The 27,228-nt window shown below is 36.1% G+C and overlaps 1 protein-coding gene across 1 annotated transcript; it reads right to left on the bottom strand.

The window, feature by feature from the left end:
* Positions 1–3,545: 3,545 nt before the first annotated feature.
* Positions 3,546–8,203, bottom strand: NAC070 (NAC domain containing protein 70). The gene is made up of 3 exons (XM_010254029.2): positions 7,954–8,203; positions 5,931–6,208; positions 3,546–4,336 (listed from the first exon to the last, which is right to left on the bottom strand). The coding sequence occupies exons 1-3, from the start codon at positions 8,114–8,116 to the stop codon at positions 3,698–3,700; spliced, it is 1,080 nt and encodes a 359-aa protein (XP_010252331.1). The 5' UTR covers positions 8,117–8,203; the 3' UTR covers positions 3,546–3,697.
* Between the last annotated feature and the right edge of the window lie 19,025 nt (positions 8,204–27,228).

Raw genomic sequence — 27,228 nt, 5'->3', positions numbered from 1 at the left:
GATCTTTCACCCATTTACCGTATAAACTAGGGGCGAGCATTCAGTTTGTTCGATTCAAAATCAAATCAAATAAATCAAAATTTAAATAACCAACTTTATTAAAATGAAAATCAAACTGAAATCAAATTTTGGCAAAATAGAAATAGTTTAACCAAAATTATTATTCGGTTATTTTGGTTAAAAAAATTCTCATTTAGACTTAAATATTATTCAATATAATAATATTATTATATATATATATATTACACGTGACACATTTATATTATTATATATATTCCACATTTAAAAGTTTGTTTTTTAACGGTTAACTAAACTTTTAAATGAGATAACTGAAACCAAACTGATGACCAAAAAATGAATAAAAAAACTGAAAACGAAATTTCAGTTTCAGTTTTGGGTGGCCTGTAAACATGCCTTGGAAATTGTGTTGTTGCCAAACACTAGCAAAACTGAGCCAGAGTGCATATATATGGAGTACCCTTTGCAATAAATAGAATTAATAACATGTATCGTTAGAGGTGAGCATTATTTGGTTAAAACCGAAAAACCTAACAAAAAAATTTAGTTTCGGCTTTTTTAGTTTTTGGTTATTTCAATTTGTTTTTTTTTTTTTTGGTTTTATAAAATTTCGTATTTGGTTTTGGTTTTCAGGTTTGGGAGTTCAGTTAACCAAAAAGAACTGAATTAATTAACTGAACTTTATTATTTATATAAAATATATATTAACATATAACTCATATATTTTATGTATAATATATATTATATATTGAAATAAATAATTTATTAAAATATATTATATAAATAATTTCAGTTTTAACTGAAATAACCAAAAACTGAATTAAAAATTTAAGTTCCAATTATTTCGGTTTTAGTTTGATTTTCCACTTAAAATTTTAATTTTAAAAAATTTTGATTCAATTCGGTTTTTAATGGAATAAACCGTTTGCTCACCCTGTTAATTCAACTGCTTCTTGTGGAGTGAGAATACTCCACTTGAAAATGAAGTAACTCATGTGTTTCCATAATGTTATATATGACAAATCCTTATTTCACGTGAAAGAGATACTTGCAAGCAAAGCTTGAGAAGCCCCACAGTTAAAGTGGCAGGATTCCATCTACTGACATACACCATAGTTATCCTTTTAAGGGGCCGGCTTTTATGCTATTCATTCCAATTATGTGAGTTTTCTTTCTCAGGTCGAGTTATATGTAAATATGGGTGGCTTTTCTTTAGTAGTTAGGGTAGTGACCTAGTAATTCTAGCTCTTACTTATTTTAATAGTATCTCGAAAGGGCAGGACCCTCCAGGAATCCAGGGGCCCAATATGAAATTAAAACCATAGAAATCGTATACAATTCCTTATTAATTATATTTAACCACTTGCTAGCAGTAATCCAATCCTATGAGTTGTTATGGATTGTGATGAGATTTATTGAGATCTAGAGAGTGGGTGAAGGGGGGAGGTATTGTGTTAGTTCCGACAAACTATTCATTGGTTACAAACTGCTCATGAAAATTTAAGGAGGCATTTAGCAATTCTTTTTAAGATCTTCCAAAAGCTTAAGACGTTAAAAGATTGATGTGCTTTCACAAGTAAATCTTCAAAGACTAAAGATCGTTTGGCTGCAATTTTTTAAAGATTTTTTCAAAAGCTAGAAAGACCGTTGAGAAAAATACTTGCTGGTCCCTCTTACATACATGTTAAATGTTATGTCCAGGACCCAATAATACATTCAAACATGCAAATATTACTTGTGGGCCCTACAATTTCAACTAAAGATTACCTCATTTCCTCTCCATCTCATGAAGATATCATTTTAAAGCTTAAGATGAACCAAATCACTGTCCAAATTTATCTAATCCAAGCCTAGTTGCATCAATTTGATCCCACAAATCGGTCCAAAATGCTCAAAAACCCCACCTTGACAAATTTCAACCAAAGATTCCCTCATTTCCCTTTTATCGCACCAAAATTCTGTTTCAAAGTTCTGGATTGGCCGACCACTCCCCTTTTCAGATCTGCCTGATCCAGGCCGAGTTGGGCCAATTTGACCACATCGATCGATTTAGAATGCCCGAAAACCCCATCCTACCAAATTTCAATGAAAATACCCCTGATTACCCATTATAATATAATACTAGTTTATTGATTTATTAAATTATTACTAAATTAGTATAATACTAGTTTATAAAATTACACCAAAAATATGACATTTTATGTGTAGATCGGGCTTCGGACTTTATATAAGAGCTGGGCTCGGGCTCAAGATCTAGGCTCGATGGTCGGTTCAAGCTCATGCTTGGCCCTTGACTTTATCTATTGATAAAGATGCAAAGCCCGACCTAAATCCGCCCCGACCCGGCCTTTGAACAAGTTTAAACTCCACTGTTGGATTAAAAACTCAATTTGACCCAATTTTACTAAAATTACAAAATACCCCTAAACTTTCCTAAAATTACCAATGCCCTTATCCTACATATAAATATAACCTAAGTTTTTTCCATTCAACTAATCTACTATGCATCTTCCCATCCCTCTCGACACACAGTGGCGGAATGGTGTGCTCCCGATCTCTCCTCTCCATTTTTTCTCTTTTATTTTTTTTTTCTCTCCCTCTCTTTTCTCGATCTCCACCTTCCTTTCCCTCTTTCATGGAGTATAGGACTAATGACCCGAAATGCCCTGTTCGTCTTCTTTACAGCAGCGACGGGCAGAGTTTTGACAACGTAGCAATAGTGACTCCATCCAAGCTCTCTCATCCTTTGATTATGACTCTCTCTCTTCCTTTCTTTCCCCTTCTTTTTATTTTCTTTTATTCTTCTTTTTTTACCGATTTCCACCATCTCTATTTTTTCCCGACTGTCGCTCCAAATCACAGCAGCAGCGATTTATCCACTCCATTCCATTATTTCATTCTCTCTCCTATTATCTCTGTTATTTCTCTCTCTCTCTCTTTTTATCAGCTTTATCTTCTCTCCTTCTACGCCACCCACAGCTCTCACCGTTGTAACTCGACGCTGTGTCGAGTTTGAATCCAACCACCTGAACACAATAAATAACGATAAGATGAAAAATGAGAAGAACACGATTAAAAACCTGAACACAGTGAATAACGAGCCTCGATTAGTATTTGTGAGAAGAGGAAGAAGAACAAGAACAAGAAGAAAACGAGAAGAACATACCTTGGGGCAAAGAGTTTCTCTCGAATTTTTGTCAAAAGCATCGGAAAGCCGAGAAGCACGCATAGACCATAATCTTGGCTCGAGGCTTCTCAGATCCAGACCACTTGGGTCTTTTAGAGTCTTTTTTGGGATTTGCCTTTCGGTCTAACAGGCTTTCGTTAGCCAAAAAGAAAAAGACCATTTTGGTCTACCGGACTTCTAAAAGCCTAAAAGATCTTTGAAAAAGAATTGCCAAACAGGGCCTAAATCACTTGACAAAACAAACAATTAGAAATATTACAATAACAAAGCGAGCTAAGGAAGCCAATTAAGAGGAGAAGATGGTAAAAACATTGGTTTACTTTCTCTCCCCCCACTAACAAATAGTTCATTAATTATACTTACATTAAAACAAATATAAAGATATAAATGTTTTGATATCATCAATTCACAGACAGGGTCTGGATTAGTTAGTGTTGAGCTCTTCTCTAATCCATGATCCGTTGTTTCAGTTCAATCCGACAAAAATCATCGCTATTTCCCGTAGCCCCAGAAGTCCATCTCTCCACGGAGAGAGAGCTGGTTTATTTGATGTACTGACGACGGATTTGCATCCCCAAACCTCACACCTTTGGAAGAATCCTCCTGACCCAGATGAGAAGTTACAAGCCTGTCAAGCATGGCCCAGTCATTGAGTCCCTGTTGAGCTGGTTCACATGTTCCAACCTCTAACCCTCCTTCGCATGCCTGAGCTTGGTAATGTACTTGTCCGGCGAGACTCTCGCTTCCGCCGCTGTCACACTCCCTAGGGTTTGAGAGGAGGTTCTTGGCCGCCATGACCGGAGACTCAGACGGGAGAGGGGAGAAGTCGTAACCGACGGCCCTGTGGCTTCCGGGGAGAAGGGTTTGGGATTGCATGGTGGAGTAAGGAGGGACGGGAATGTGCGAGTAATGGAGGCCGAGCTCGGGCTTGTTGTAGAGGTCGAAGCTCTGACCATGCTCATGTTGTCGTCGTAGGTACTGCTGGGTGTCTCTCAGAGTAAGGGCCCGAGGTTGGTTGTTGCCCAATGTGTTGTTCAGTTGGTGCTCTGATCCCATGCTTGAGCCTCCTTCGTTTCCAACCTTGAACAAATTCTTCTTCTTGAACACACGGCAGACCACCCACCCGTCTTCCTGTAACACAGTCATCCATATATCTTAATTTCTTAATATATATATATATATATATATTAGGTATTTGAAAATTGAAATTATATATAATAGAACACATACACACAGAGTCTCACTTGATTATCTTAACCATTTATGAATTGGACTAGCTAGAAATTCCAACTCGACCACACCCAAAAAGACAAATTGGTTAATGGATAAAGTTTTGTAGAAGCTATTCGAGATTGGTTTGTGAAAAGCTCAATTTAATCTAAATTGAGCTTTGAGTCAAACTTGAATCTAATATACAGACTCACTTTAATCTAAATTGAGCTAATTGAACCAGGTTAAACCTAATAAAACTCGGCTTGTGAGGTTTGTGAGCCTAATGCTTATATATACATATACATATACATATACATACATACATATATACATATACACACACACACATATATGTATATATATATATATATATATATATATATATATATATTGTTTTTACTTTTTATGTGTATGATAATAAATAATTTTTATAATTCTTAAATATTTGTATGTAAAATACAAAATAATTTTTTATATGCATAATTTTTATTTTTTATAGGATGTTTGACTCACATTCGAGCTCGAGTTGAATTGAACTGAACTCAAACATATGATTTTGAGCTAAACCAAATTTGAGCTTGAATAGCTTATTATTTTTTCTTTTAGGTAAAATAATTAAGTAAAAATTTATTTATATATCATTATGAAGCTCACAACCAAGGTTTAAAATATCGATACGCCCAATACGCCGATAGGGGCGTATCGGACAATTTCGATAGTATTTCCATCCCTTTTTTTTATTTTTTTTTTCAAAATCGATTCAGGGAATCAATTTAAGGCTCTTCCACCCTTGAACCGGTCAGAACCCCATACACTCCTGTAAGGACATATCGGAAAGCCACTGGCATACGAATAAATACGTATCATACTTTGAACCTTACTCACAACCTCCTTTTAATAACTTAAATGCCATCCATAACATTTGGGTTTGGGTTGAGAAGAGAGCCAACCTGAGCAGGACCCAATTACTAATTGAATTGGGAAAAGTGAAAAAACGGGGTATATATATAACAGATGATCGAGCAGGAACATGGCTGAATGCCATGCATGGACAAATGCAATGAGCTGATATGAAGCTTTGACTAAAATACCATTTTGTAGCTTCAGCGTTACTAAACCTCCTAAAGGGTTGTTTTTAATATGTGGTGTGGGTTGACACAGTTGATTCACAGGTTAGTGTTTCACGTGTCACACGTGCAAGTCATGGCCCACCAGTCAAATGGTCAACAATTTGGGTCTCGTGTTACGTAACAGTCCAGGTGGCAATAATCCGATGGTTGTGATTGTCCAATCGGATTGACTTTTGGTGTATCTGATTCCTTAGATTAGATGGGATGTCCCTTTGGAATGATTGCTCTTCCAGTGGTTGCTCTTCTACGCTACGTATGCACCGTCCCGTGTGTTCTAGCTTTAGGTCCTCATTGTCTATTAACAGGATTTCCTCAGAGACAACCTGGCCTAATCTGAAACACAGGAGGAGAGAGAGAGAGAGGAGATCGTGGGGTTTTCTTACAGTGGAATTGCCTTGAACGTCATCGCTGTCTTCCAGGCGGTATTCATGCATGATCCAGTCGGATTTCTGGCCATGGGGAGCTCTTCCTCGGTAGAAGACGAGGGTCTTCCTCATGCCAATCTTCTTGTAGCTGTTCCTGATGCATTTGTCTCTGCCCGTTGCCTTCCAAAACCCAGCATTCGTCGCTCTGTTCGTCCTCGATCCTGTTGGATACTTCCTATCCTTGTGACTGAAGAAGTACCACTCATTCTGTGGAGTTGACCCTATTCTACACCTCTCTGTATATATGTACGTATATGGAAATGCAAGAAACAAAACCATTTAAACAAATAAGTATTCGATTGCAATCTGGAGTACTACAAAACATTCTTCATCAATATACAAATTAATGCTGTTAAGTACTTAATTTGAGTTACTCTTTCTGCTATCAGATATTTGCTTAGTTACGTTGTTCATTCTAATTAAAGTTGTAAATACCCTTCAGAAAAAGCACTTGTTGGGTAGTGCTATTTTGTTCTTGTTCTTGCTATCTTCTTCTTATATATATCCTCCGGTTCTGAAGATTGTAAACACCCCCACCTTAAACTTTTCTGATTAATTCAGAGAAACAAACCAGCCTGCTATCATCAAGTGTTGATAATGTATTTTTATGGGTAAGAGTGTAAAAGTTTCTACCATGATTAATACTAGTATCTTCATGAAGAGAATCCAATATTGTTCTTCTACCTAAGTTTTCCTGGCTAATATAAACTAGAGGAATAATTTCTTATATATATTAATTATCTTAAGCCACGTTTTAAGCCTTTTATTTTTTTTTCCTTTCTTCTTCTTTTTTCAGAAGAAAAGTAGAGCAAAATTTTTTAAAATAAAAGTATACAATCCATTAGTTTTTTTTTTCCTTTCTTCCTTTTTGTCTTTATTTAATCCAATATCAATATATAAAATTTAAATGAATTTTTTGATGGGCTAGAAAAGTATTTCTTAACATATATATGCATCTTTGAGAATAGAATTCAGTATATTTACATTAATATGCTTTCTATACATATATTTTAATTTTTGTGTTGCACAATATTCTATCATCAAAATATAAATTAAAAGAAAACAAAACTAACTACTTTTAATACAATTAAGTATGAATTGTTGGCTCGTATATTTAATTTTATCCATTTTCATAATTAATTATATTCATATTATAGTGAAGTGCATATATCCCATGAAATTAAATGCAATTTAAAAGTAGGGTTGCATTCTTAGATGGGATCAGGGAATCTTTTCCATCAGTAAATTGTTCGATATATAATTAAAAAAAAAGAAATTTGAATATTGATTTTTCTTTGAAGAATTAAGCTTGTGAAAGGAAGAATTAAGAAAATGTAGTAAACCAGTCTAGTCTACAATTTGACTTATGTCTTGGAAAATATAATCCAACTTACTGATTTGTCTGTTCTTTTATTGGAATTTACTCAAATTTCTATCTCTTCTACACTTGAAGGTTTTAGGCAAAAAGATATACACCACAACACCAAGATATTAAGGAACTGAAACACTTGGATGCATGAATTACACCTCATCTGGGTCCCTACATACATCTCTAGAAAATTAGAACTACCCTGTAATTTGGCCAATATTTTGGAAGAAAACACAAATTATCATGAAATAATTTACTCAAGGTCAAGTACCGTCTCTCTTTAGAATTACGAGGTTCAAGTAACAATTAAAGCATAACAATTCCAATTAATAAAAATACATGAAAAGCTTAAACTTTCACAGAAAAAAGAAAACCCAGAATGAATATTAGACTTATTGCTTGAACTACTTTGAGATCGATGAATGAAATGAATGCATCTAATGTAGGTCCCTAACATCTCTAGCTAGCTAGTAAACTAAAAGCTACACTGTAAATTGTGTTCTTGTATTTCCTTAACGTTGTGACAGAACCAGAAGCTTATCACAACTCTAACTAACAGTCATGGTGATGATAGAACTGGACACAGAGACTTCACCAAGCAATTCACTTTACCTTGCAAGTCCCACGGCTCCATCTTGTTCAAATCCACTTCCCTAATCACTTCCAAATCGAACTTCTGAAAAGAAATCTTCTTCTTCAGATAATAGTGAAGTAGCTCTTCATCTGTCGGATGGAACCGGAACCCCGGCGGCACCCCACCGTTCGACGACGACATCTTTTCCGGTGAGGTTTCTCCCCTAAGCAAAAGCAGGCAGCTACAAGTACAAAGCCGTAATCTTTCCTTTCTTCTTTGTGAACTAGCTCAACCTTTAAGGCTCTAACAACCATTTCTACGTGGGGGGTGTAACAAACTTTATATATCTCATGGGTGTCAACAAAGTATGTGATGTCAAAAAGTTGACGCCGGTGACGACGCCGGCGGGTCAGGCTTAAACTCTTAAAGATATCGTAGAAAGCAAGTCAAAGGAATGAGACTAAGAAGAGAATTTTGTAATTTTTTACTTAATTTCTCAAATATTTTAAGCAATAAACGATCCCGAGAAAATAAAAATTAATATAATTATAGGGTATTAGATTGTTCCCAAAGCAAGACTTAGGAAACAGCTGCGAACCCTTATGGGGATTTTCGCTTCTGTTTGGACGGTTGAAATTATTTCAATAAATTAGCATTATTTATTTATCTTAAAATAAATTTTGTAATAACAGTAACAGTTGGAGACGCAGCCGCCATAGGTTGAGCTTGGGGCATGTGGGGACGACTTTGTGAGGGTCTCAGATTAATTTACTTGATTGAGTTACACGCTTTCCAGATTAATTTCTTTCACTATTTTCATTTACCTTTTGTTGGGTCGGTTGTATTATGCTTGGTTGATGCATGGAGAGGAGAAGATCAAACGGTTGTGTTGGATTGATCTGTGGCACTTGGTGGGACATAAGGGAATGGTGGGCCCCACATTTTCCACGTGTAAGTCAATGCACCCCAGGTTGCATGAACGTAGACAGTAAGGGTTTTTTGACCAAGCTGCAGGTTAACTCTTTTTTTATTTTCTTTTTGGAATAATAATTGATTAACCTTAGTCAAGTGGCTCCCAACGCACCCTAGGGATATATTGAAATTTGAACAGCTGGGGGGTTTTAAATCAGGGTTCTCTCAGTCTGTTTACCTTTCTATTAATTGCCACGTGTCAAAAGGACCATTGAATTGAATTGAAGGGGTCCAATGCTCGGAGCTGGATCCTAAAAAACTCAAAAACCATCTTCTACACCACTCTCTCCCAAAGTTTTCTCTCTATCACAGCTGGTTGTGAACAACATATTATCTGCCATTGACGAGTATTGAGAATTTCAAAGTTTGTTGGGTAAAAAAAAATGAGGGAATAACATAAACTTCTGTTTCTCACTCCTGAAATTTCAAACATGTTCTTACACTACCCAATCTAATCTCATTTTTGTTGCAATATAGCTTATTGGGTATGGAAGAAAACTGTTGCTATTTGAATTTCGTATCTACTTTGGTTTTCTTTAATTTCCTTTAAAAGTTTTTTTTTTTAAGGAAAAGGTTAAAATGAATTGGTTAACAAGAAAGCTAAATTGGTAAATAGATTTTCATTTATTTTGTGTTAAATGAAATCACTTTTGAACTTTTCTGATTTCTCATGCATTCTCTATCCCAAGTGTTCTATGTAATATAGATGAGCACTGTTCAGATACCATCATGAAAGTCAGTTTTTCTAGGTTAACCAAGGAAAGCCATCACAAGCCACAGAGAAAGAGAGAAGGTAATGGTGCAGTTGGCAGCCATGGTAGAGAAAAATGAAAAATAGAGGGAAGAAAGGTTTTGTTTGAGTCAAGGTTTTTAAAATCAGACCGGATAGAGAACCATTCTAGTGTCTGGGTCGACGATTTGATGGTTCGACCACCCAGGTCAATGATTTATTGATCAAATTAACATTTTTTTTTGCCAAAAAACAGTTTGGGGGGTAAAATAGAAGAGTCAATCAAGTGATCAGTTCTCGATTTTTCCAATCCAACCGTTCAGTCCAATCTGGTTTTGAAAACATTGAGTTGAGTGCAGGAAAGGGGGAGAGGGAGAGACTGGAAAAGTTTTTGATGTGTATTCTCCCTCGATAGCCTTGTATGTTTTTTTTTCTTTTCTTTTAATTCATTTACTAATTAGACACTTCTATTGTTTAATATATTTACTAAAACCTACAGTATAATGTAGGTATTACTAATATATAGGGTTGAGTGCAGGAAAACGGTTGTAGTTTGCAACCGTTTTACTTGATTGACTCTCTTATTTGTATTTGGGAAAACCTATGATATGGGAAAGACATGATACCCAAGAGATTTGATCAATCAAATCATCCCATGAATTTGATGAATACCACCTAATTGGTCATCTCTTTTATGATATCGAATGATTGACTATAAATTTTTCTAATATCATACTTTTCGATCGAACCCTTTTGTATTTTTTGTTTAAAAATGATTAATTTAAAAATATCCCTAATAGTTTTCAACTTCTCATATCAATTTTCTAATAGTTCTCTATGGTAAGAATGTCAATGGACTGGTTTTAGACTGCATCCCGTTCAGTCTAAAATCAATTTAGATGGATTGGATGGACCAACAAGATACATTAGATTGGATTAATTCAGTCCAAAATATTTATTAAATTGGATTGGACCTAATCCATCCGTAATAAATTTATATTGGATTAGGTTGGATTAAACCAATATCCGGTCCATTGATATAAGATAAGAATATAGGTACCAATGTATCGGTTTGGATTGAAATCAATCTAAATTAAAACAAATTTGAATAGATTAGACGATCCAAACATTAAATTGGACCAATCCAAAATGGTTTAAAATATTTATTGGATTGAACCTGACCTATTTATAATGAACTCACATTGGACTGGATCGGATTGGACAAAATGCAGTCCAATTGACACCTCTACTCTATGGGCAAAAACCAACATTTTTTTTTTGTTTACTTTTGATTAATATGGCCAAACATACAAGCGAGAGATAGAGAGATTTAAGTATAGAGAAGGGAAGAAAATAGAATATAGGAAGTGTGTAGGAGAGAGGTTGAAGTGTGTGATATAACAAGTGTTTATCCCTGAAGGGGAGGATATCAAAGAAATAGAATATAGGAAGGACAGACGATCCCACTCTCCAATGCTTTCACCAAAGAGATTGCGTAGACCAAGAATCAACATGACCACTTATGTTATTTTGGGTGAAAAAGCGAAAGCAGTGTTGTTAATAGATATTAAAGAGGGATGAATATATTGGGGCACAAATATATATATATATATATATATATATATATATATATATATATATATATATATATATATATATCTTTACGTACTTTTGTGCTATTAATTAGTGATAGTTCTGCCCCCCAAAACACCAACTCTTTTCATATTTTGTATATATTTCGATCCTAAAAAGTATTTTATTAAAGCCACCTTGAAAAAATTTATTAGACTAGCACATAATCCATGGCTAGAAGGTCCAATCCGATCCCATTAGCTGGACTTGGATTTAAAAAAAAAATCCTTATTTGTTATACCGTTTGTTCAAATCCGGATCCTCCCGGATATGATTCAATGAAGATCTGATATGGTTATGTTAGTACATTTATCTCTAAAATAAATAATTATCAAGGTAGAAAGATACTTTATCAGTTAATAAGGAGGATTAGTTATAATTAATTCTTGCAACATTTGGTTTTATAAAATTTAATTTTTTCAATAAATTGCACATGGTTTTAAAAAACGATTCAGAAATGGAATCATTCTGGCCATCGGTTTCTAGGTCGATGGTTCGATCATCCGGTTCGAACGGATAGTTCATTCTAACAACAAAAATTAAAAAAATAAAAATAATTAAAAATCAAAAATGATCAAAAACCGTTAAACGGATCGACCGCCTGGATCAATGGGTCATTGACCGATTTAACAATTTTTGGCCTGGGACTGGGTTTGGGGTAAAATGAAATCGGTTGCATGAACGGTTCCCAAGCCAAACAGTCCTACCGTCCAGATTAACGACGGTTTAAAATCCATGAAATTGCATATATCAATTTTTGGTACAAATGTATTAGACCAACATAATACTTAAAAAAAAAACATACATAGGTTAACCTACCATAGATGTTCATATCAACTTTATGTAGTGCATTAATCTAAGGGAATTAAAATTATCTAGAATCTCCGCATTACCCCTATAAAAGATGTTCATAAAATGGAAAAATGACAAATGCAAAACTATTAATGCCATCATGAGAAGTGTCAAGGTTTTTAAAATCAGACCAGACAAGGAACCGTTTTGGTTTCGGTTTCGGGTCAAACATTCCAATCATTCGGTTTGAATAGATGGCCTGTTTTGATAAAAAATTAAAAAAATAAAAATGATTAAAAGCCATTATCCAGGTCGATGGTTCAACAATTTGACCGCCTAGGTCAGTGGTTCACTAACAAAATCAACGGTTTTTAACTAAAAAGTAGTTTTAGGGTGAAACGTAACTGATTCCCAATTTTTTTGGTCCGACCATCCGGTCTCATCTGGTTTTGAAAACAGTGAGAAATGTATCATTCTTACAAGCAGATTTTAATTACCCAAAACTACCTCAGCTGTAATGGCTGTTCTGCAAATGAATGAGACACCAACAACTTCTATGTATGAGATACATGTTAGGTTTTGATGTATTACATGGGTGATCCTAATAGTTCCGAATTTGACCATGAAATGGTATAATAATAAATGAAGTTAAGTGCTTCTTAGTGGTTGATTCGAGTTGAGCCAAGCCGAATATTTGGCTATTCGAGTTTAATTCAATAGAATAGTATCAGGCTCGAGCTCAACTATAAGCCAAGTTTTTTTTTTTTGAAAAATAAAAATTATATGCATAATTTTTTTTTTTGAAAAATAAAAATTATATGCATAATTTTTTTTAGACAAAAAATTAAGAATTATAAAAATTATTTAATATTATATATACAAAAAATAATTATAAAACTATTTACTATTATACATGAAAAATAAAAATATTATTATATATAATAAAATTATTTATTTAATATTAGGCTCGTGAGCCTCATGAACCAACTTTCATTGGGCTCAAGCTCGACTCAATTAGCAAACGAGCATATATATCAGGCTCAAATTTGGCTCGAAGCTCGGTTTAAACTGAGCCAAGCTCAAATAGCTTGTGAAAGGCTCAACTTGTGAATATCATTCTAATAATTGATACCATTTTTTACTATTTCTTATTTTCTTTTTTGTTTGCTAATAATTAATAAAATACCTAGTGTATCCATAGATATTTCGACCTATACCTTTTAATTACAAAAAAGAATCTTATATTCTTTCATGAATCATGATAATAATTCTATTGCTATATGAATGTGAAAAAGCAGATTTAAATTTAAATCTTTATAACTACATAAATAACCCAATTCAATGTTTAGATACTGGCATATCAACGTGCTTACTTATTTTAAGGCTTATAGAATATGAGTATGACTTATTTGGATAATTTGATCAACAAAAAATGGATCAATTATACCAGTTTTACTTACCTAGACAGATTGGATTATTTTTGTCATATAGAAAATTAAATGAGATGATATCAAATGGATCAATTAAGGCTGTGTTTGGTTTGAAGGAAAAGGTAGGGAAACTTTTACAAATCTTGTATGGATTTCCCTACCTTTCCTTTCTTTTCCTCATATTTTCCTTCAAACCAAACATAACCTAAAATCATTTTGTAATTTGGAAATTATTTCCAAGTGAGGTGTGCACTACTTCAATTATGAGGCTAAATAATTGATTTTTTTTTTTTTTGAAAAGGATAAGGTATGGTTTATTAAAGGAAAAGAAAAAGGTATACAAGTTGTATACGGAGGGGCCCTGCATTTAGCAAAGGGGGCTCACCCAGCCAAAACAAACCACAAAACTACTAGAGCACCCAACCCCAAAGCAAACACACACAAAAAAAAAAAAAAGAAAAAAACGAAAAAGAAAAACCAACAAACCACAAGAAGAACACTACAATAGGATCCAAACAGAGCCTAGATAAGGGGCCATGCACCAGCTGAATATGACCCGAGGCCTCTGTCACGGGGGAGACAGAAACCCCGAGCAACATTAAGTGAGTTTGGCTTCAGTCAGAGCAAGTCTATGCTCACACCGTTCCAATAACCTCTTGTAACCTTGCATTGGGAATATCTACTCATGAAGTAAAGCACATAAATAGAGAGATATTCCCAATGCAAGACTGTAAAAATTGTTCGAACAAACTTTGCTCTGACTGAAGCCAGATTCGGGAGAGACTATTCCTCTACACCTTATGCTCGGCTCCTTCCTAGCCTCGTTCCTGGCTCTGGAATCTTTACTACCTTTACGTCATATAACTGTTCAACGAGTTTTGATTTTCTGCTGCCTGTGAGGCAATCAAGGGCACCAGAAGACCGTTCTGTATAACAACTCTTAGAGTCAAGCTCGTCTTCAGAAACCAAACTACGATCCACATTTGAAGGTTGCGATGAGGTTAATTCCAGCTCTTCGGCTTAGAGTCACTCCCGAACCTGCTCTTCTTGACCCATTGCAACTCTCGATTCATAAAAGAGATGTGTGCATGGCTTCAATTCACGGCCAGCAGAGAGTGGGTAGAAAAAGTGAGTAGGAAATTCCTAGTCTTGCAACGGATGCCTCCACCAGTAACATCCCCAAGTTTATTGCCTTCTCAACACGATTGTCGACTCTTTAAGGCTGCGTTTGGAAACAATGTAAATAAGTGTTGATGCAAATATGTAGAGTGTAAAATGGTTCATATAAATTGCAAAATTGGATTAGTTTTGCATTGACAAATTTAGCTTCTTACCAAATAGACCTTTAGTTGTAATGGATACAAACATGAATTTTAATAAAGCATATGCTTTTTTTTATCAAAAGCCCACTTGAATGCAAACTTACTTCTTTTTTATTGATGTACTTTTACATCTTATTATCAATGTAAACATTGGTCTCTCATTTGTCATTACATAAATGTAATGTTGCCGGACACAAACAAAAGTGAACTAGAGTGCATATTTACCCAGAACCAGGATTACACTCCATTTGCATCATTTTCAAATGTAGCCTTAAGGACTGCTGATCTACCCAATGGGTCTACCCACGGAGGAACTGTTTCCTCATCTGAGTGATGACCGACACTACTATCAAGACCAAGCAATGAGTAGGGGTGTAAATGGATTGAATTTGAATCGGATCAGGTTATCAGAATTCAAATCCGATTAGAAAATCTGATATCCGAATTCGATCCGATATCTGACGGTATTGTAAATTAATATCCGAATTCGAATCCGATTAAATATTAGAATATTTGATTTGATTTGAATTTGATTAATTAATTATTTAGATAATTAAAAAATATATAAAATAAATATTTTATTGATATAAAGTATATAAATATATAAATAATTTATATAACTTAATTATTCTATATAAATTATATAAAATATTTTATATATTATATATAAGAATTAAATAATTGGTTGAATTTGGATATTTATTGAATCGAATCAAGTCATATCCGAATTCAAATCCAATTAACTATTCGGTATGAATAAAATATCTAAATTCAACCAATTAAATATTCAAATTATCCGAATTTGATTTGATTATATTAAATATTGAATTCGAAATCGAATTCCATTTAAACCCCTAACAGTGAGGGAGGACTGGGGGAATGTACACCCGAAGCATCCCAAGCCAAATAATTGATTATGACAAGAGGGAGCAGGTATAGGATTCATAAATCCCATTTTAGCTAGTATATCACAAGTTGTCTTCATAATTATGAAAGATTGGATTTTGGATTGCTTAGGGAGATGGTCAGGGCGGGGTTTCTTCTCTCTCTCTCTTTTTTTTTTTTTCTCTTTTTCTATTCTTTAGTTTGGGAGAGAGGATGTATTCAGAAACCTTAGAGTCAGGCTTGCCTCTTCACATATTTGATGACCAGATTGGTTCTTGACAAGAAAACTTCTTCTATGAAATTACCTAATAAAGTTATTCTATTCTTATAAAAATAATTAAACATATATAAATTTTAAATATACACACATTAAATAAAATCAAGAGTGATAAATAAGAATAATTTTTATCGATAATGAAAATAGAATAACAAACAACTAGAGAGAGAATTATATTTGACCTAGAATTCTGATTAAGCGATAGGTTGATTATTAGTTCAATTGGGCAATTAAACGACAGGATAAAACACTTATTAAAAGATATTTATAAAAAACCATTGAAATCAAATTTCCTTCTGAGTGGTGGGTCAAACAAGTCAACATATGATATTATACATTAACTAATAAAAAAGAGAGAAGATATAGGAAAATAAACTTTAGAAAAATTAGACATGTCTCTAATACTATCAATTCATCATAGGATTTTTGGCTCTGAGAAACTTTTAATTTTCTAAAAAATCCAATTTCGACCCTAAAGAATTTAAAGGGCCATTTTCAACCCCAGACGTTGAAGAAAAGTCCACCTATAGGCAAAAACAAATGGCGTTTGAAATGACGTTGACAAATCCATTATATACTGAAAAAAAAAATAATAACAAATGCTGATGTGGCATTATTCAACTCAAAAAATGAAAAATTCATAAATATTACCAAACATTAATAAATTCAATCTCACACTTTATTAAGAATAAAATAAAATTTATTTAATATATAAATTAATAAATATTAAAAATAATATATAAGTGGATCCCACTCTTTTCTTCTTCTGCTGGTCATTGACAAAACCACGATGTAACTCACGGGCCAACATCTCCTAACTTTCTATGTGACCCATATCTACTACTCTTGATTACCATAGTTACCGAAGCATCCCTTCCTTCTTTACCAAAATCCTAACTCAAAGCTCCAAAAAATTGACAATATTCGTCGTATTTGCAGAAGATGATATAGGACTCAACAGGGAGCCTAATGAGAAAGGGAATGCGAATAGGTCGGCCTCGAGGAGGATTTAAAAAGGATGCACAACGGCACAACCAATAATCAATCTCATACGGAAGGACCTACTCAACCTAAATCATAAAACATCTAGGTTATCGGATTAACAGGAGTGCTCATGCAATGGTTAGGGATGGAGGCGGTAACTCGGTGACTCAAGAATAGGCCTGTAAACGGTATTCGAAAATTTAAATTTAAATTCGAGATTCGGCATAATCGAATCGAATTTGGATTAATTCAAATTAGGTATTCGGTCGAATTCAAATACCATTTTATTACTGATTAAATTATTGGATTGAATTTGGATATACATTGATCCGAACTGATTATATATATATAACTAAAAAAAGGTTAAAAAAAAATCATCAAGAAAATGAGAAATGATTTCGATATCAAGTTTTCACTTTCGAACCTTACCTCTCTCCAGTCTCCACTCTCCATCTTTCAAGTTTCAAACCCTAACCCTAAGTTCTTAACCCTCCGTCCCTCCCTTTATCGTCACTGGATGCCGCTTGAGCAACCACCGTCACCTGTTATCGCCCCTCATCCTCCGCTGCTCCATCTAGTCGTCTCTCATCTCTCATTTATTCTCTTCTCACAATGACTCAATATCGCCGCCGCCCAAGCAACCACCATCACTGACGACAGCGTCAGTGATAGCGATTGAGCACTGGTCATCGGCCACTACCGTCTCCTTCACCGCTGCTCAACGCCTCAAGGCCCTCAACCATCCAACATCACCAGCCATTGTGCTGCAACAGTCCAACATCATCGGCCAACATTGCTCACTAGCATCACATTCGCACCACCAGGAACCCATGGCTGCCACCATCACACACTCACACTTGGCCCACTGTCAGAACCCATGACTGCCGCCATCAATCCCCTACCTCTTTCTCAAGGTAAATTGATTTTCATAGATTGTAGGTTGTGAGATTGAATATTTATTGGTTTATTGGTTTATGAGCTAGATTTTTTAGCTCATTTTCCTATGCTAAATTTCTAATGAGATAGAATATATTACAAATTTTTTATAGTGATTTAGATAATGATTTATTGGTTTCTGGTTATGAGCTATATTTTTCAGATTAAATGAGATAGAATACATTACACAGATTTAAGAATTGTTTTCTGGTTGCATCAAGTAATCGGTCGAATTCAAATCGAATTGAATATTCGATTTAATAATCAAATTCGAATTTGAATTGAAATATTTGATATCTATTGGATATCGGATCAAATTCAAATATTGTTCTTTATAATCGGCTTTGAATTCGAATCTAGCCTGATTCGATTCGATTTGATCCGTTTATAGGCCTACTCAAGACCTAGATCCATAGAACATCTTGGCCATCATAGGTGGGTTCCATCTATTACTTTTCTCTTAAAAGAAAATTTTCAAGTGGAACCCACTTATATTTTATTTTTAATAGTTGAGATTGAATTTATTAAATTTTGGTAATATTTATAAATTTTTCATTCTTTTTGAGTTGAATAGTGCCATATCAGCACTTGTTATTATTTCATTAATTATTTAATGAATTTGTCAATGCCATTTCAAACATTGTTTGTTTCTACCTATGGTTGGTCTTTTCAAACATTGTTTGGGTTGAAAATGGCCCTTTAAATTCTTTAGGGTTGAAATTGGCTTTTTCACAAATTTCAGAGCTTGTAAGAGCCAAAAATCCATCCATCATATTTATATGTGATAAATAATAATTATTTCTATTGATGAGGGATATTGCTAGAGAGAGAGAGAGAATTTATGTCTAACTTGCAAGAAATTGATCAATTCAAATGGTCCGTAGGGTTTTTTTGCAATGGTTAGTAGTTCAAGTGACTAAATAATTGAGTTGTTGATATATATATATATATATATATATATATATATATATATATATATATATATATATATATATATATATATCAATCAATCCAACCTACGGTTTTGCTTTTTTTGGTAATAACCACCATATGGATTGAAAACATAGTAGAAGAAGATTTCATGCTAAGTCTTCTAATTAAAATGCAAGAAATCTACACTACTATACCATGCTTTGATTATTTCTCTTTTTATTACATGGGGTCTAATATTGACAATGAATTTATTATTATTATTATTATTATTATTATTTAAAATTGCCACATGTAATATATATAAACAAATCGCATTCTAAGTAATAACATAGAAAATTCCACAAGAAATTTTTAGTTAGTAAATATTAGAGAATATTAATTATGAACTATCCAACCAAGTTAGTTCCACTGAATTTTATAAAAAGTTAGATATAAGGGTACGTAATATTTGCATAACTTATATAACTTATATTTATTAGTAAAGTTGTTTTGCATGTAATAATCTTAACCAAAAGGGTTTTAAATAATTTCATTTCAATGGATTAATTCATCAGTATACTTTAAAAGTTTTCTTTATTTTATTTTATTTTATTGAGAAGAAGAATTGTTCAGAACCCCAAGCAGAATAGTTTTGGTTGAAACAATAGGAGCTTAGGTTGTGTTTGGTTGCAGTGCAAATTTATTTGTACTAGTACAAATGTATGGGAGTGTAAATGTAAAAAATGCAAATTCTTGTTTAATTTTGTTTTGCATTTTACTTTATCCTATTTCATCTCTTAATTTACTTTATTTGTACTGAAATCAAATAAAATAAGCTAAAATCTGAAACAAAAATAGGTCAGAATATACACTCAAATCGTTGGCACTGCCATGATTTGCATTATTACAAATTTATTTGCATTGCAATCAAACACAGCCATAGGGATGAAAATAATATCTAGAAGGAAATGAAGAACGAATGGAAGCTATCCAAACGCATATCCTGGACAAGGTAGAAGTTCAACAAGAAGGAAAGCATCTAGACCTTTATAAATCCCATAATAGATGAGGCAGTAAAGTTTCACTCATAACATTCACTATAAATTTATAATATTGCTGTATTATTGTCTTTTTGCAAATTTTCTATGGGCCCATTTGGTGTTTTTTTTTGGGAATATCTTTTGGTAATTCTAACAATCAAAAGACGCATTGAGATTTTGTATGAAGATATGAGCAGTCTAAAGCTTGTTTGGTAGTATCACATTTTTCTGTGCATCTTTTCGTGTCTTTTTGACGTTCCGACTTTTGGAAGTATCACATTTTTCTGAAATCAGTCCAAAATGGGCTTTTTGTGCCTTTTTGACGTTCCGACTTTTGGCGGTTCAATCTTCTGCAAACTAAATGAGAATAGACCATAAATCGGTATGCCCAACTTGTAAACAGCTGAAAGACTGCATGGAAAGACACACCAATGGGCCTTATTTTTTCTATATATTTTCTACAATTTGTATCACTTAAGTTCAAGCAAGGCCGATAGGATTAGTCAAAATCTCATTCGTAGTCTATCAACAATTAATGTTTATTTCTAACTTTGCAATAGTTATTTTTTCTTCAAAATCTGCTACGATGCAAGTACAATTTTTTATATCAGATTTGTTATTGGAATTGGTATGGAAGAACCACACATCCCTTAATCGCCCAATTCAATTTTTTATTTGGTAGTGATTGGCTAAACATTCTTGATAATAGAGATACAAGAAATCCTAACCCTATAATTGGTTCTTGGGGGCCAAACCAGACAATACTTAACTTTAGCACCCTACGGGACCCGTTTTTAGGGGATGTGTCCAACTGCATTATTCTCTAGATTTGATAAAATGTAACGAGGTAAAGAAATTTTAGGTTATGTTTGAGAGTGTTTATATTAAAAATAAGTGCTTAAAAACAAGTGTTTATTTCAATAAGCAATTATTTGCATTTGGTACCTAACTTTTTCAAGTGTTTATTTTAAAAAATAAGCACTTATTTTATATTGGGTGTTTGGTGGTCTTTTTCTCCAATAAGCACTTGTGACTCTTTTGTCCTTCATTTTCTTTCAAATTTTCAAAATATCCAATCCAAAGTGAATGAATAAAAGTACTTTGATAGAAGTGCTTTCATAAAATTGCTTTTATAAAAGTACAAAAGTACTTTCATAAAAGTGTTTTGTAGAAGTATTTTTATAAAAGTACTCTTGTAAAAGTGCTTTTATAAAAAGTACTTTCGTAAAAGTACTTTTGTGAAATTACTTTCGCAAAAGTGCTTTTGTAAAAGTACTTTCACAAAAGTACTTTTGTAAGAGTGCTCGCATGTAAGAGTACTTTTATAAGTGTTTTTCAAAAAAGAACTTTCATAAAAGTGCTTCTGTAGAGTACTTTCGCGAAAGTGTTTTTGTAAAAGTGCTTTCATGTCAAATAAGGTACTTTTACAGATGTGCTTTTCGTAAAAAGTATTTTCACAAAAGTCCTTTCGTAAAAGTATTTTCATAAAAGTGCTTTCGTAAAAATAACAATATTGTTGCTAAAAGTAACAATATTGAATGTGTATAATTGGTATTCAAAAAATTTATCGAGGACAATTTAGGACAAAAATTTTGAATAAGTGCTTATTTGTATGAGCACTAAGAAAAAGCTAAAAATTTGGGCTTAAAAAATAAGCCCTTATTTCAAGCTTACTTCCCAATAGACCTACTCATGGGCCGGGTAGCCCGACGGGCCGACCGGCTGGCCCCTGGACGGGCTTGAACATGCGTTTTAACCCGCGAGCTTGACCTCAGGCCTAAAAGCCCGAGCCCGACTATTTTATGGGTTGGGATCGTGATTTGTCAAAAAAGGCCAGCGCAAGCCCGGCCTGACCCAACTTTTGTATAATTCAAACCCTAAATTCCTAAACCGCCTAAACGAAACCCTAAATTCTTCTCACTTTTCTTTTCATTCTCATTTCTCACTCTCAGACTCTCTGAATCGGCTCTCATTTCTCACTCTCAGACTCTTAGAATCGACGAACCTAAGTGCACCATTTTCACTCTGGGAACTCAAGCACTAGTGGCCGACGCCACCAGAACTAGGTTGTCTCTCTCTCTCTCTCTCTACCCCCTCCAAACGGCACCATTTTCATCTTCTATCTTCCTAGTTCACAGTTTTCTTCTCATTCTCAGTTTCTCACTCTCAAACTCTTAGAATAGGCAAACCCAGGCACATCGTTTTCACTCTACGAACTCTGGCACCAGCGGCTGGTTCCACCAGAACTATGTCGTCTCTCTCTCTTTCTCTCTCTCTCTCTCTGGCTGGCACTGTTTTCATCTTCTATCTTCTCACTTTCTTACTTTCCATTCTCACTCTCATACTCCTAGGAGTTGGCAAACTCAGCTCAGGCACCATTCTCTCAATCTCAGAGGTGAGCCGCGAACTCAGGCATTGGTGCTTAAACTCCCAGGTCGGGCTTCAGGCTTTTTATGAGGGCTGGATTTGGGCCCAAGTCGTAGGCCCGTTGGTCAGGCTAGTTTCAGGCTCAGGCCTACAAAAATTCTGTTAATGAAGAGCAAAAGCCCGACCCAACCCATGAACAGGTCTACTTCCTAAACACCAATAAGTGCTCAAGGGTGTGATCCCAACCCAAATAAGCCATTATTTAGCTACAATTATCAATGCATAATTGGCCGATATCGACCAATATATCTATTTTCTCAAAGTATGATATAATTAAGATGAATGCCTATTTTTGGGTGGCATTCTCCAATATTGATTTGTGTCAATAATTTTCAAAGGGTTGTTCAATAAGGATTGCTATCCATCGATATGCATCAATATAAGAAAATTGCACTCTAATTCAACCCCCCCTGCCTGAATTCCGGGCTGCATTTGGAAATGATGCAAACAAGTGTGAATGCAAATATGTAGAGTGTAAATTGGTTCATATAAATTGTAAAGTTGGGTTAGTATTTACCTTCTTACCAAACAGATTTTTAGTTGTAATGGATGCAAATACAAATTACAATATAGCATATGCTTTTTTAATAAAAAAATCCACTTGAATGCAAATTTACTTCTTTTTTTATTTATGTATTTTTACATCTTATTATCAATGTAAATATGCATTGGTATGTCGTTTGTTAATGCATAAATGTAATGTTGCCTAATATAGGCAAAAGTGAACCAAAGTGCAAATTTACCTTGAACCCGGATTTACACTCCATTTGCATCATTTCCAAATGCAGCTTAAAGTGTTTTTCCTTTTTGTACTTTTTCCTTTTAATTTTTCAAGTTTTAGTAGATTTACTTAGGTTTTCAAATGCATATATATTTTTGATACACATTGTTAATAGAGGTACAAATTTATTAATTTGTTTGCACTACAACAAAACGTAGCACAAGACTTAGTTTAGAAAGACTATAAATACAAATATATATGCAAAGCCTTGTATTTTGTATTTTCAAACATATATTTGTACTATATATATTTATATTTGTATTTTGGAAAAATACAAATATGTACAATATAAATGCATACAAAATAAAAGGTTTTGCACTCTACATATTTGTATTGTCCTCCCTTCCAAACTGAGATTAAATCTCAATATTTTGCATTTTTTTGATTCAAAATATAATATATATCATATGATATGTACTGATATGGTGTAACTTTTTGAACCTTGTAACACATTGACAAAGTTTTTGTGAATTTGTTAGTTGTTTTTACCAATGTTCAGAGAACTTGATTGGGCATAGAATAGGAGAAGTGATGATGGGTGATTAGGCCCGACCTAGTATAGAGGGGACGACATGTGGACACGACCTGACCAAGAGATGACAACTCAGCCTAACACGACCAGTTCATAGTAGACCAAGCTCAGATATTCAACCACCTGGGGATAAGGTGACCTCGCGACACCTCGGACAAGATCACCTTGGTGCCAGATCACAACAGATCACTTCGATCCCAAAGCACTTTGGCATTCAATTCAGTTCGGAACCTAAAAGCATCAGCTCGGGGATACTAACTCCAGACTACTACGTGGTAACCCCGAAAATCCCTCCAACGGATTTCGAACTGCCCGGGATCACTCCGCGTAACAGCTAGCATTATCTCCTCCCCGCCCGATTCAGGCGGAATTGATAAGCGTTATCAGTTGACAATGTCATCCCTTAATTAACGAAGACACGGATCTCATCATGACGAATATCCCAGAACTGATCCGCGAAACCCGCGAGGAGTTAGCTATATAAAGGCTCCAACCCTGAGGGCATGAGGTACGCATGATTTCTCTACTCTCTAGCTCTCTACATTCTTAAGCTATTTCAGCTCGCAACAAGTTTACTAACTTAAGCATCGGAGCAACCTCGTCGGGCTAGTCACCCTGGGTTATCTGATCGTCCTCTTGCAGATCAACCTAGTCCGTCATCAGACTAGAAGCCAGGTCACCTCCAATAAGGAGCAGCTAGATCGCGCTACATCATTTGACACCATCTGTGGGAAACGCTACAGAAAGCCTTTTCCACCATTAGTAACAAACTCGAATCCAAGGCATCTTCCAGCAACGCTGGACAAAACAATGAAGTGAACGTCTCCGGGGGCAGCCTCAATTCTCGTTTGTCCGCATCGGCCAGTTCACCGTACCACTTACTGCGGTTGGGGTCCCAACGCTGACCATACCTCAAGCGACTACATAGGTAAATGCGCCACTCCCTCATGTAGTTGGCGTGACCTTCATTGAACCATTTGTGGTTCCCCCTGGAGTCGGGCAAGCCCAGTTCGATGACCTGGTACACTGCGTGCGGGCCATTCAGGTCCAGCAATTCCAGCACTATCAACAAGTCTTCCATCAGTTCCACTAGCAACAATACCAGCAACAATTCCCTCCGTTGTAGCAAAATCAGCAGTCGGTCCCACCCTGACACCTAGCAGTACAGCCGCATCAGCCTCGTCTGCAGAACACTCGCTCCTCCCGCCGAGGCAAGACTCCCCAAGTTCCGCCTCCTTTTGGGAGCCAGGTCTTGCCCCCCGGCAGGAGGGACGGGCAGGTCACTCCACCTGCTTCATAGGGCAACAGTGGAAGCAGATCAGGAGATACTCAGCCCACCAGGGCTATCTTACCTCGGCCCTCGCATCAAGAAGGTTAGTTCGTGGGAAACCGGTTTGGGGTTCTAGCCGCGAACTCAAGGCGAGGCCCTTCCGTCCATGGCAGTCGATATCAGCATCCAAAGCCACTCCGTGCCAAAACAGTTCCCGACCACACAGAGGTCAGTAGCACCAAGGCGGAGCCGATCAAGAAGCACCAACGAAAGCATTGCAAGGCACGCAAAACCACAGCTCAGAATAGTCAGCTCGCTAGGCCCAGCCAGCCAAAGCAAGTAAAGGGTAAAGAGGAGGCGAGCTCAGCAGCTACAAAGACCGCTCCCCTCCTCTCCAGGTCATCCCCTCTGTCCTTCGAGCTCCTGGCGACCCCGATGCCAAAGGACTTTAAAATGCCACCTCTTGACAAGTATGATGGATCCTTTCATCCAAATGACCACGTGGACTCCTTCCAGTCCCAGATGCACCTAGCTGGGGTTGACGAGTCCTGCATGTGCATAACCTTCTCCACCATGTTTAAAGGAGTAGCTCACACATGGTATCAGAACCTCACGCCAGGAACAATCAAAAGTTGGGCACAGTTCGTAAAGATGTTCACCCCGCCCTTCACTACCAGCAAGAAGTGCCCGAGGTCCCAAGAAAGCCTCCTCAACGTAGTCCAAAGTGAAGGGGAGTCTATCAGAAGCTATATTAAACGCTTCAATGACACCTGTTTACAGATCCCCAATCTAGATCCAGCTGTGAGGCTCACGACAGTGAAGAAAGGTATTACCCACAGGGAATTCAAGTGGCACATAGTGGCCAATAAGCCTAAATACATCACTGAATTCCTCAAGCTCGCTGACCAGTTCATCGGGACCGAGGAAGAAATGAACCAGAAGACTGAAAATCCAGTAGAAAAGAGAAAAAGAGAAGGTGACAACACAAGTAATGGCGGCAACAAACGAAGAAAAAGCAAGTCCCCGACCAGGGGAGGAAACAAGTCCGGAAGCCGATCTCCCTTGCGATCTCATAAGTCAGGTCGGCATTCTCGAACTCTGTCGATTGAAAGGACAGGCTACACACCCCTCAATGTAAAGCGAGGAGAAATTCTTGTGGCAATCAAAAACTCCTCCTACGTGAAGTGGCCACCGCGGTTGAGGGGGGACCCCACCACCAGAAACAGGAATGTATATTGTCATTTTCACAAAGACCACGATCATAGTACCGAAAATTGTAGAAATCTTCGCGACGAGATCGAAGAGCTTATCCGTCGCAGATATTTAAAAAACTTTATACAAAAAGAAAACAGGAACCCATCAACAGACTGACAGGGGGAGAAGAGAAGAAATGCTCTCGAGTCCAGCAACAGACAAAGTGAGCAGAAGACAAGGCAATTGCCAGAAGAAAGGCCGATCCGTGGAGTAATCAACAAGATTACTGGCGGGTCCATTATCACGGGCTGCACCTCGGCAACAGGTCGAGCTTCAGTTCACGAACTAGAGAATGAGGAGCAAAACCCACCGAAGTGACCCAGGCTCGAAGATCCCATCTACTTCACAAAAGATGATGCGTGCGGGCTCCAATATCCCCACGATGATGCCCAGGTAATAAAACTGAGGATAAATGACTTTGAAGTCAAAAGTGTCCTAGTGGATTTGGGCAGTTCGGCTAATATTCTATTCAAGGATGCCTACGACAAACTCCAGCTCCAAGAAAGCGATCTCAAGCCGACATATACCCCCTTGTTAGGCTTCAGCAGCGAAGAGGTCAGACCGCTAGGGTGAGTCTCAGTACCTGTAAAGGTCGACACGTGGCCCAACATTGTAAGGTTCGACCACACTTTCCTAATGGTCATGACTCCATCCCCGTACAACGCCATGGTAGGTCGGTCCATTACGCACGCCCTACATGCAGTAGTATCCACCTACTACTTGGCAATGAAGTTCCTTACGGACTATAGAGTAGGGGTTGTGCGAGGCGACCAGCTCGAGTCTCGCAAATGCTACGTTGCCGCCCTCAAGGGGAAAGCCAAGCTAGCAGCTGATATCGAGCTCGAGTGACCTGCGAAGAATGCCGAGGAGCAAACTACACCAACAAAAGAGATGGTTCACATCCTGGTCTCAACAAAAGATCCAGCTAAGACTCTCCAGATTGGCGCTTCGATCGAGGAACCGCTCCGCTCTCAACTGGTAAGTTTTTTATTTAAAAACTTAGATGTATTTGCATGATCCGTGGCAGAAATGCCCAGTATAGACCCCAAAATCCTAACTCATAAGCTAAACACTGATCCCTCAGTCAGGCCCATTAGACAGAAAAAATGCAACCTCGCCCCGAAGCACTAGAGGATA

This window comes from Nelumbo nucifera, chromosome 5 (genome assembly GCF_055504915.1).
Source record: "Nelumbo nucifera cultivar China Antique chromosome 5, China Antique-T2T, whole genome shotgun sequence".
NCBI classification, from domain to species: Eukaryota; Viridiplantae; Streptophyta; class Magnoliopsida; order Proteales; family Nelumbonaceae; genus Nelumbo; species Nelumbo nucifera.
The sequence above is the reverse complement of the archived record's forward strand: the minus strand, read 5'-3'. Positions and strand labels throughout refer to the sequence as shown.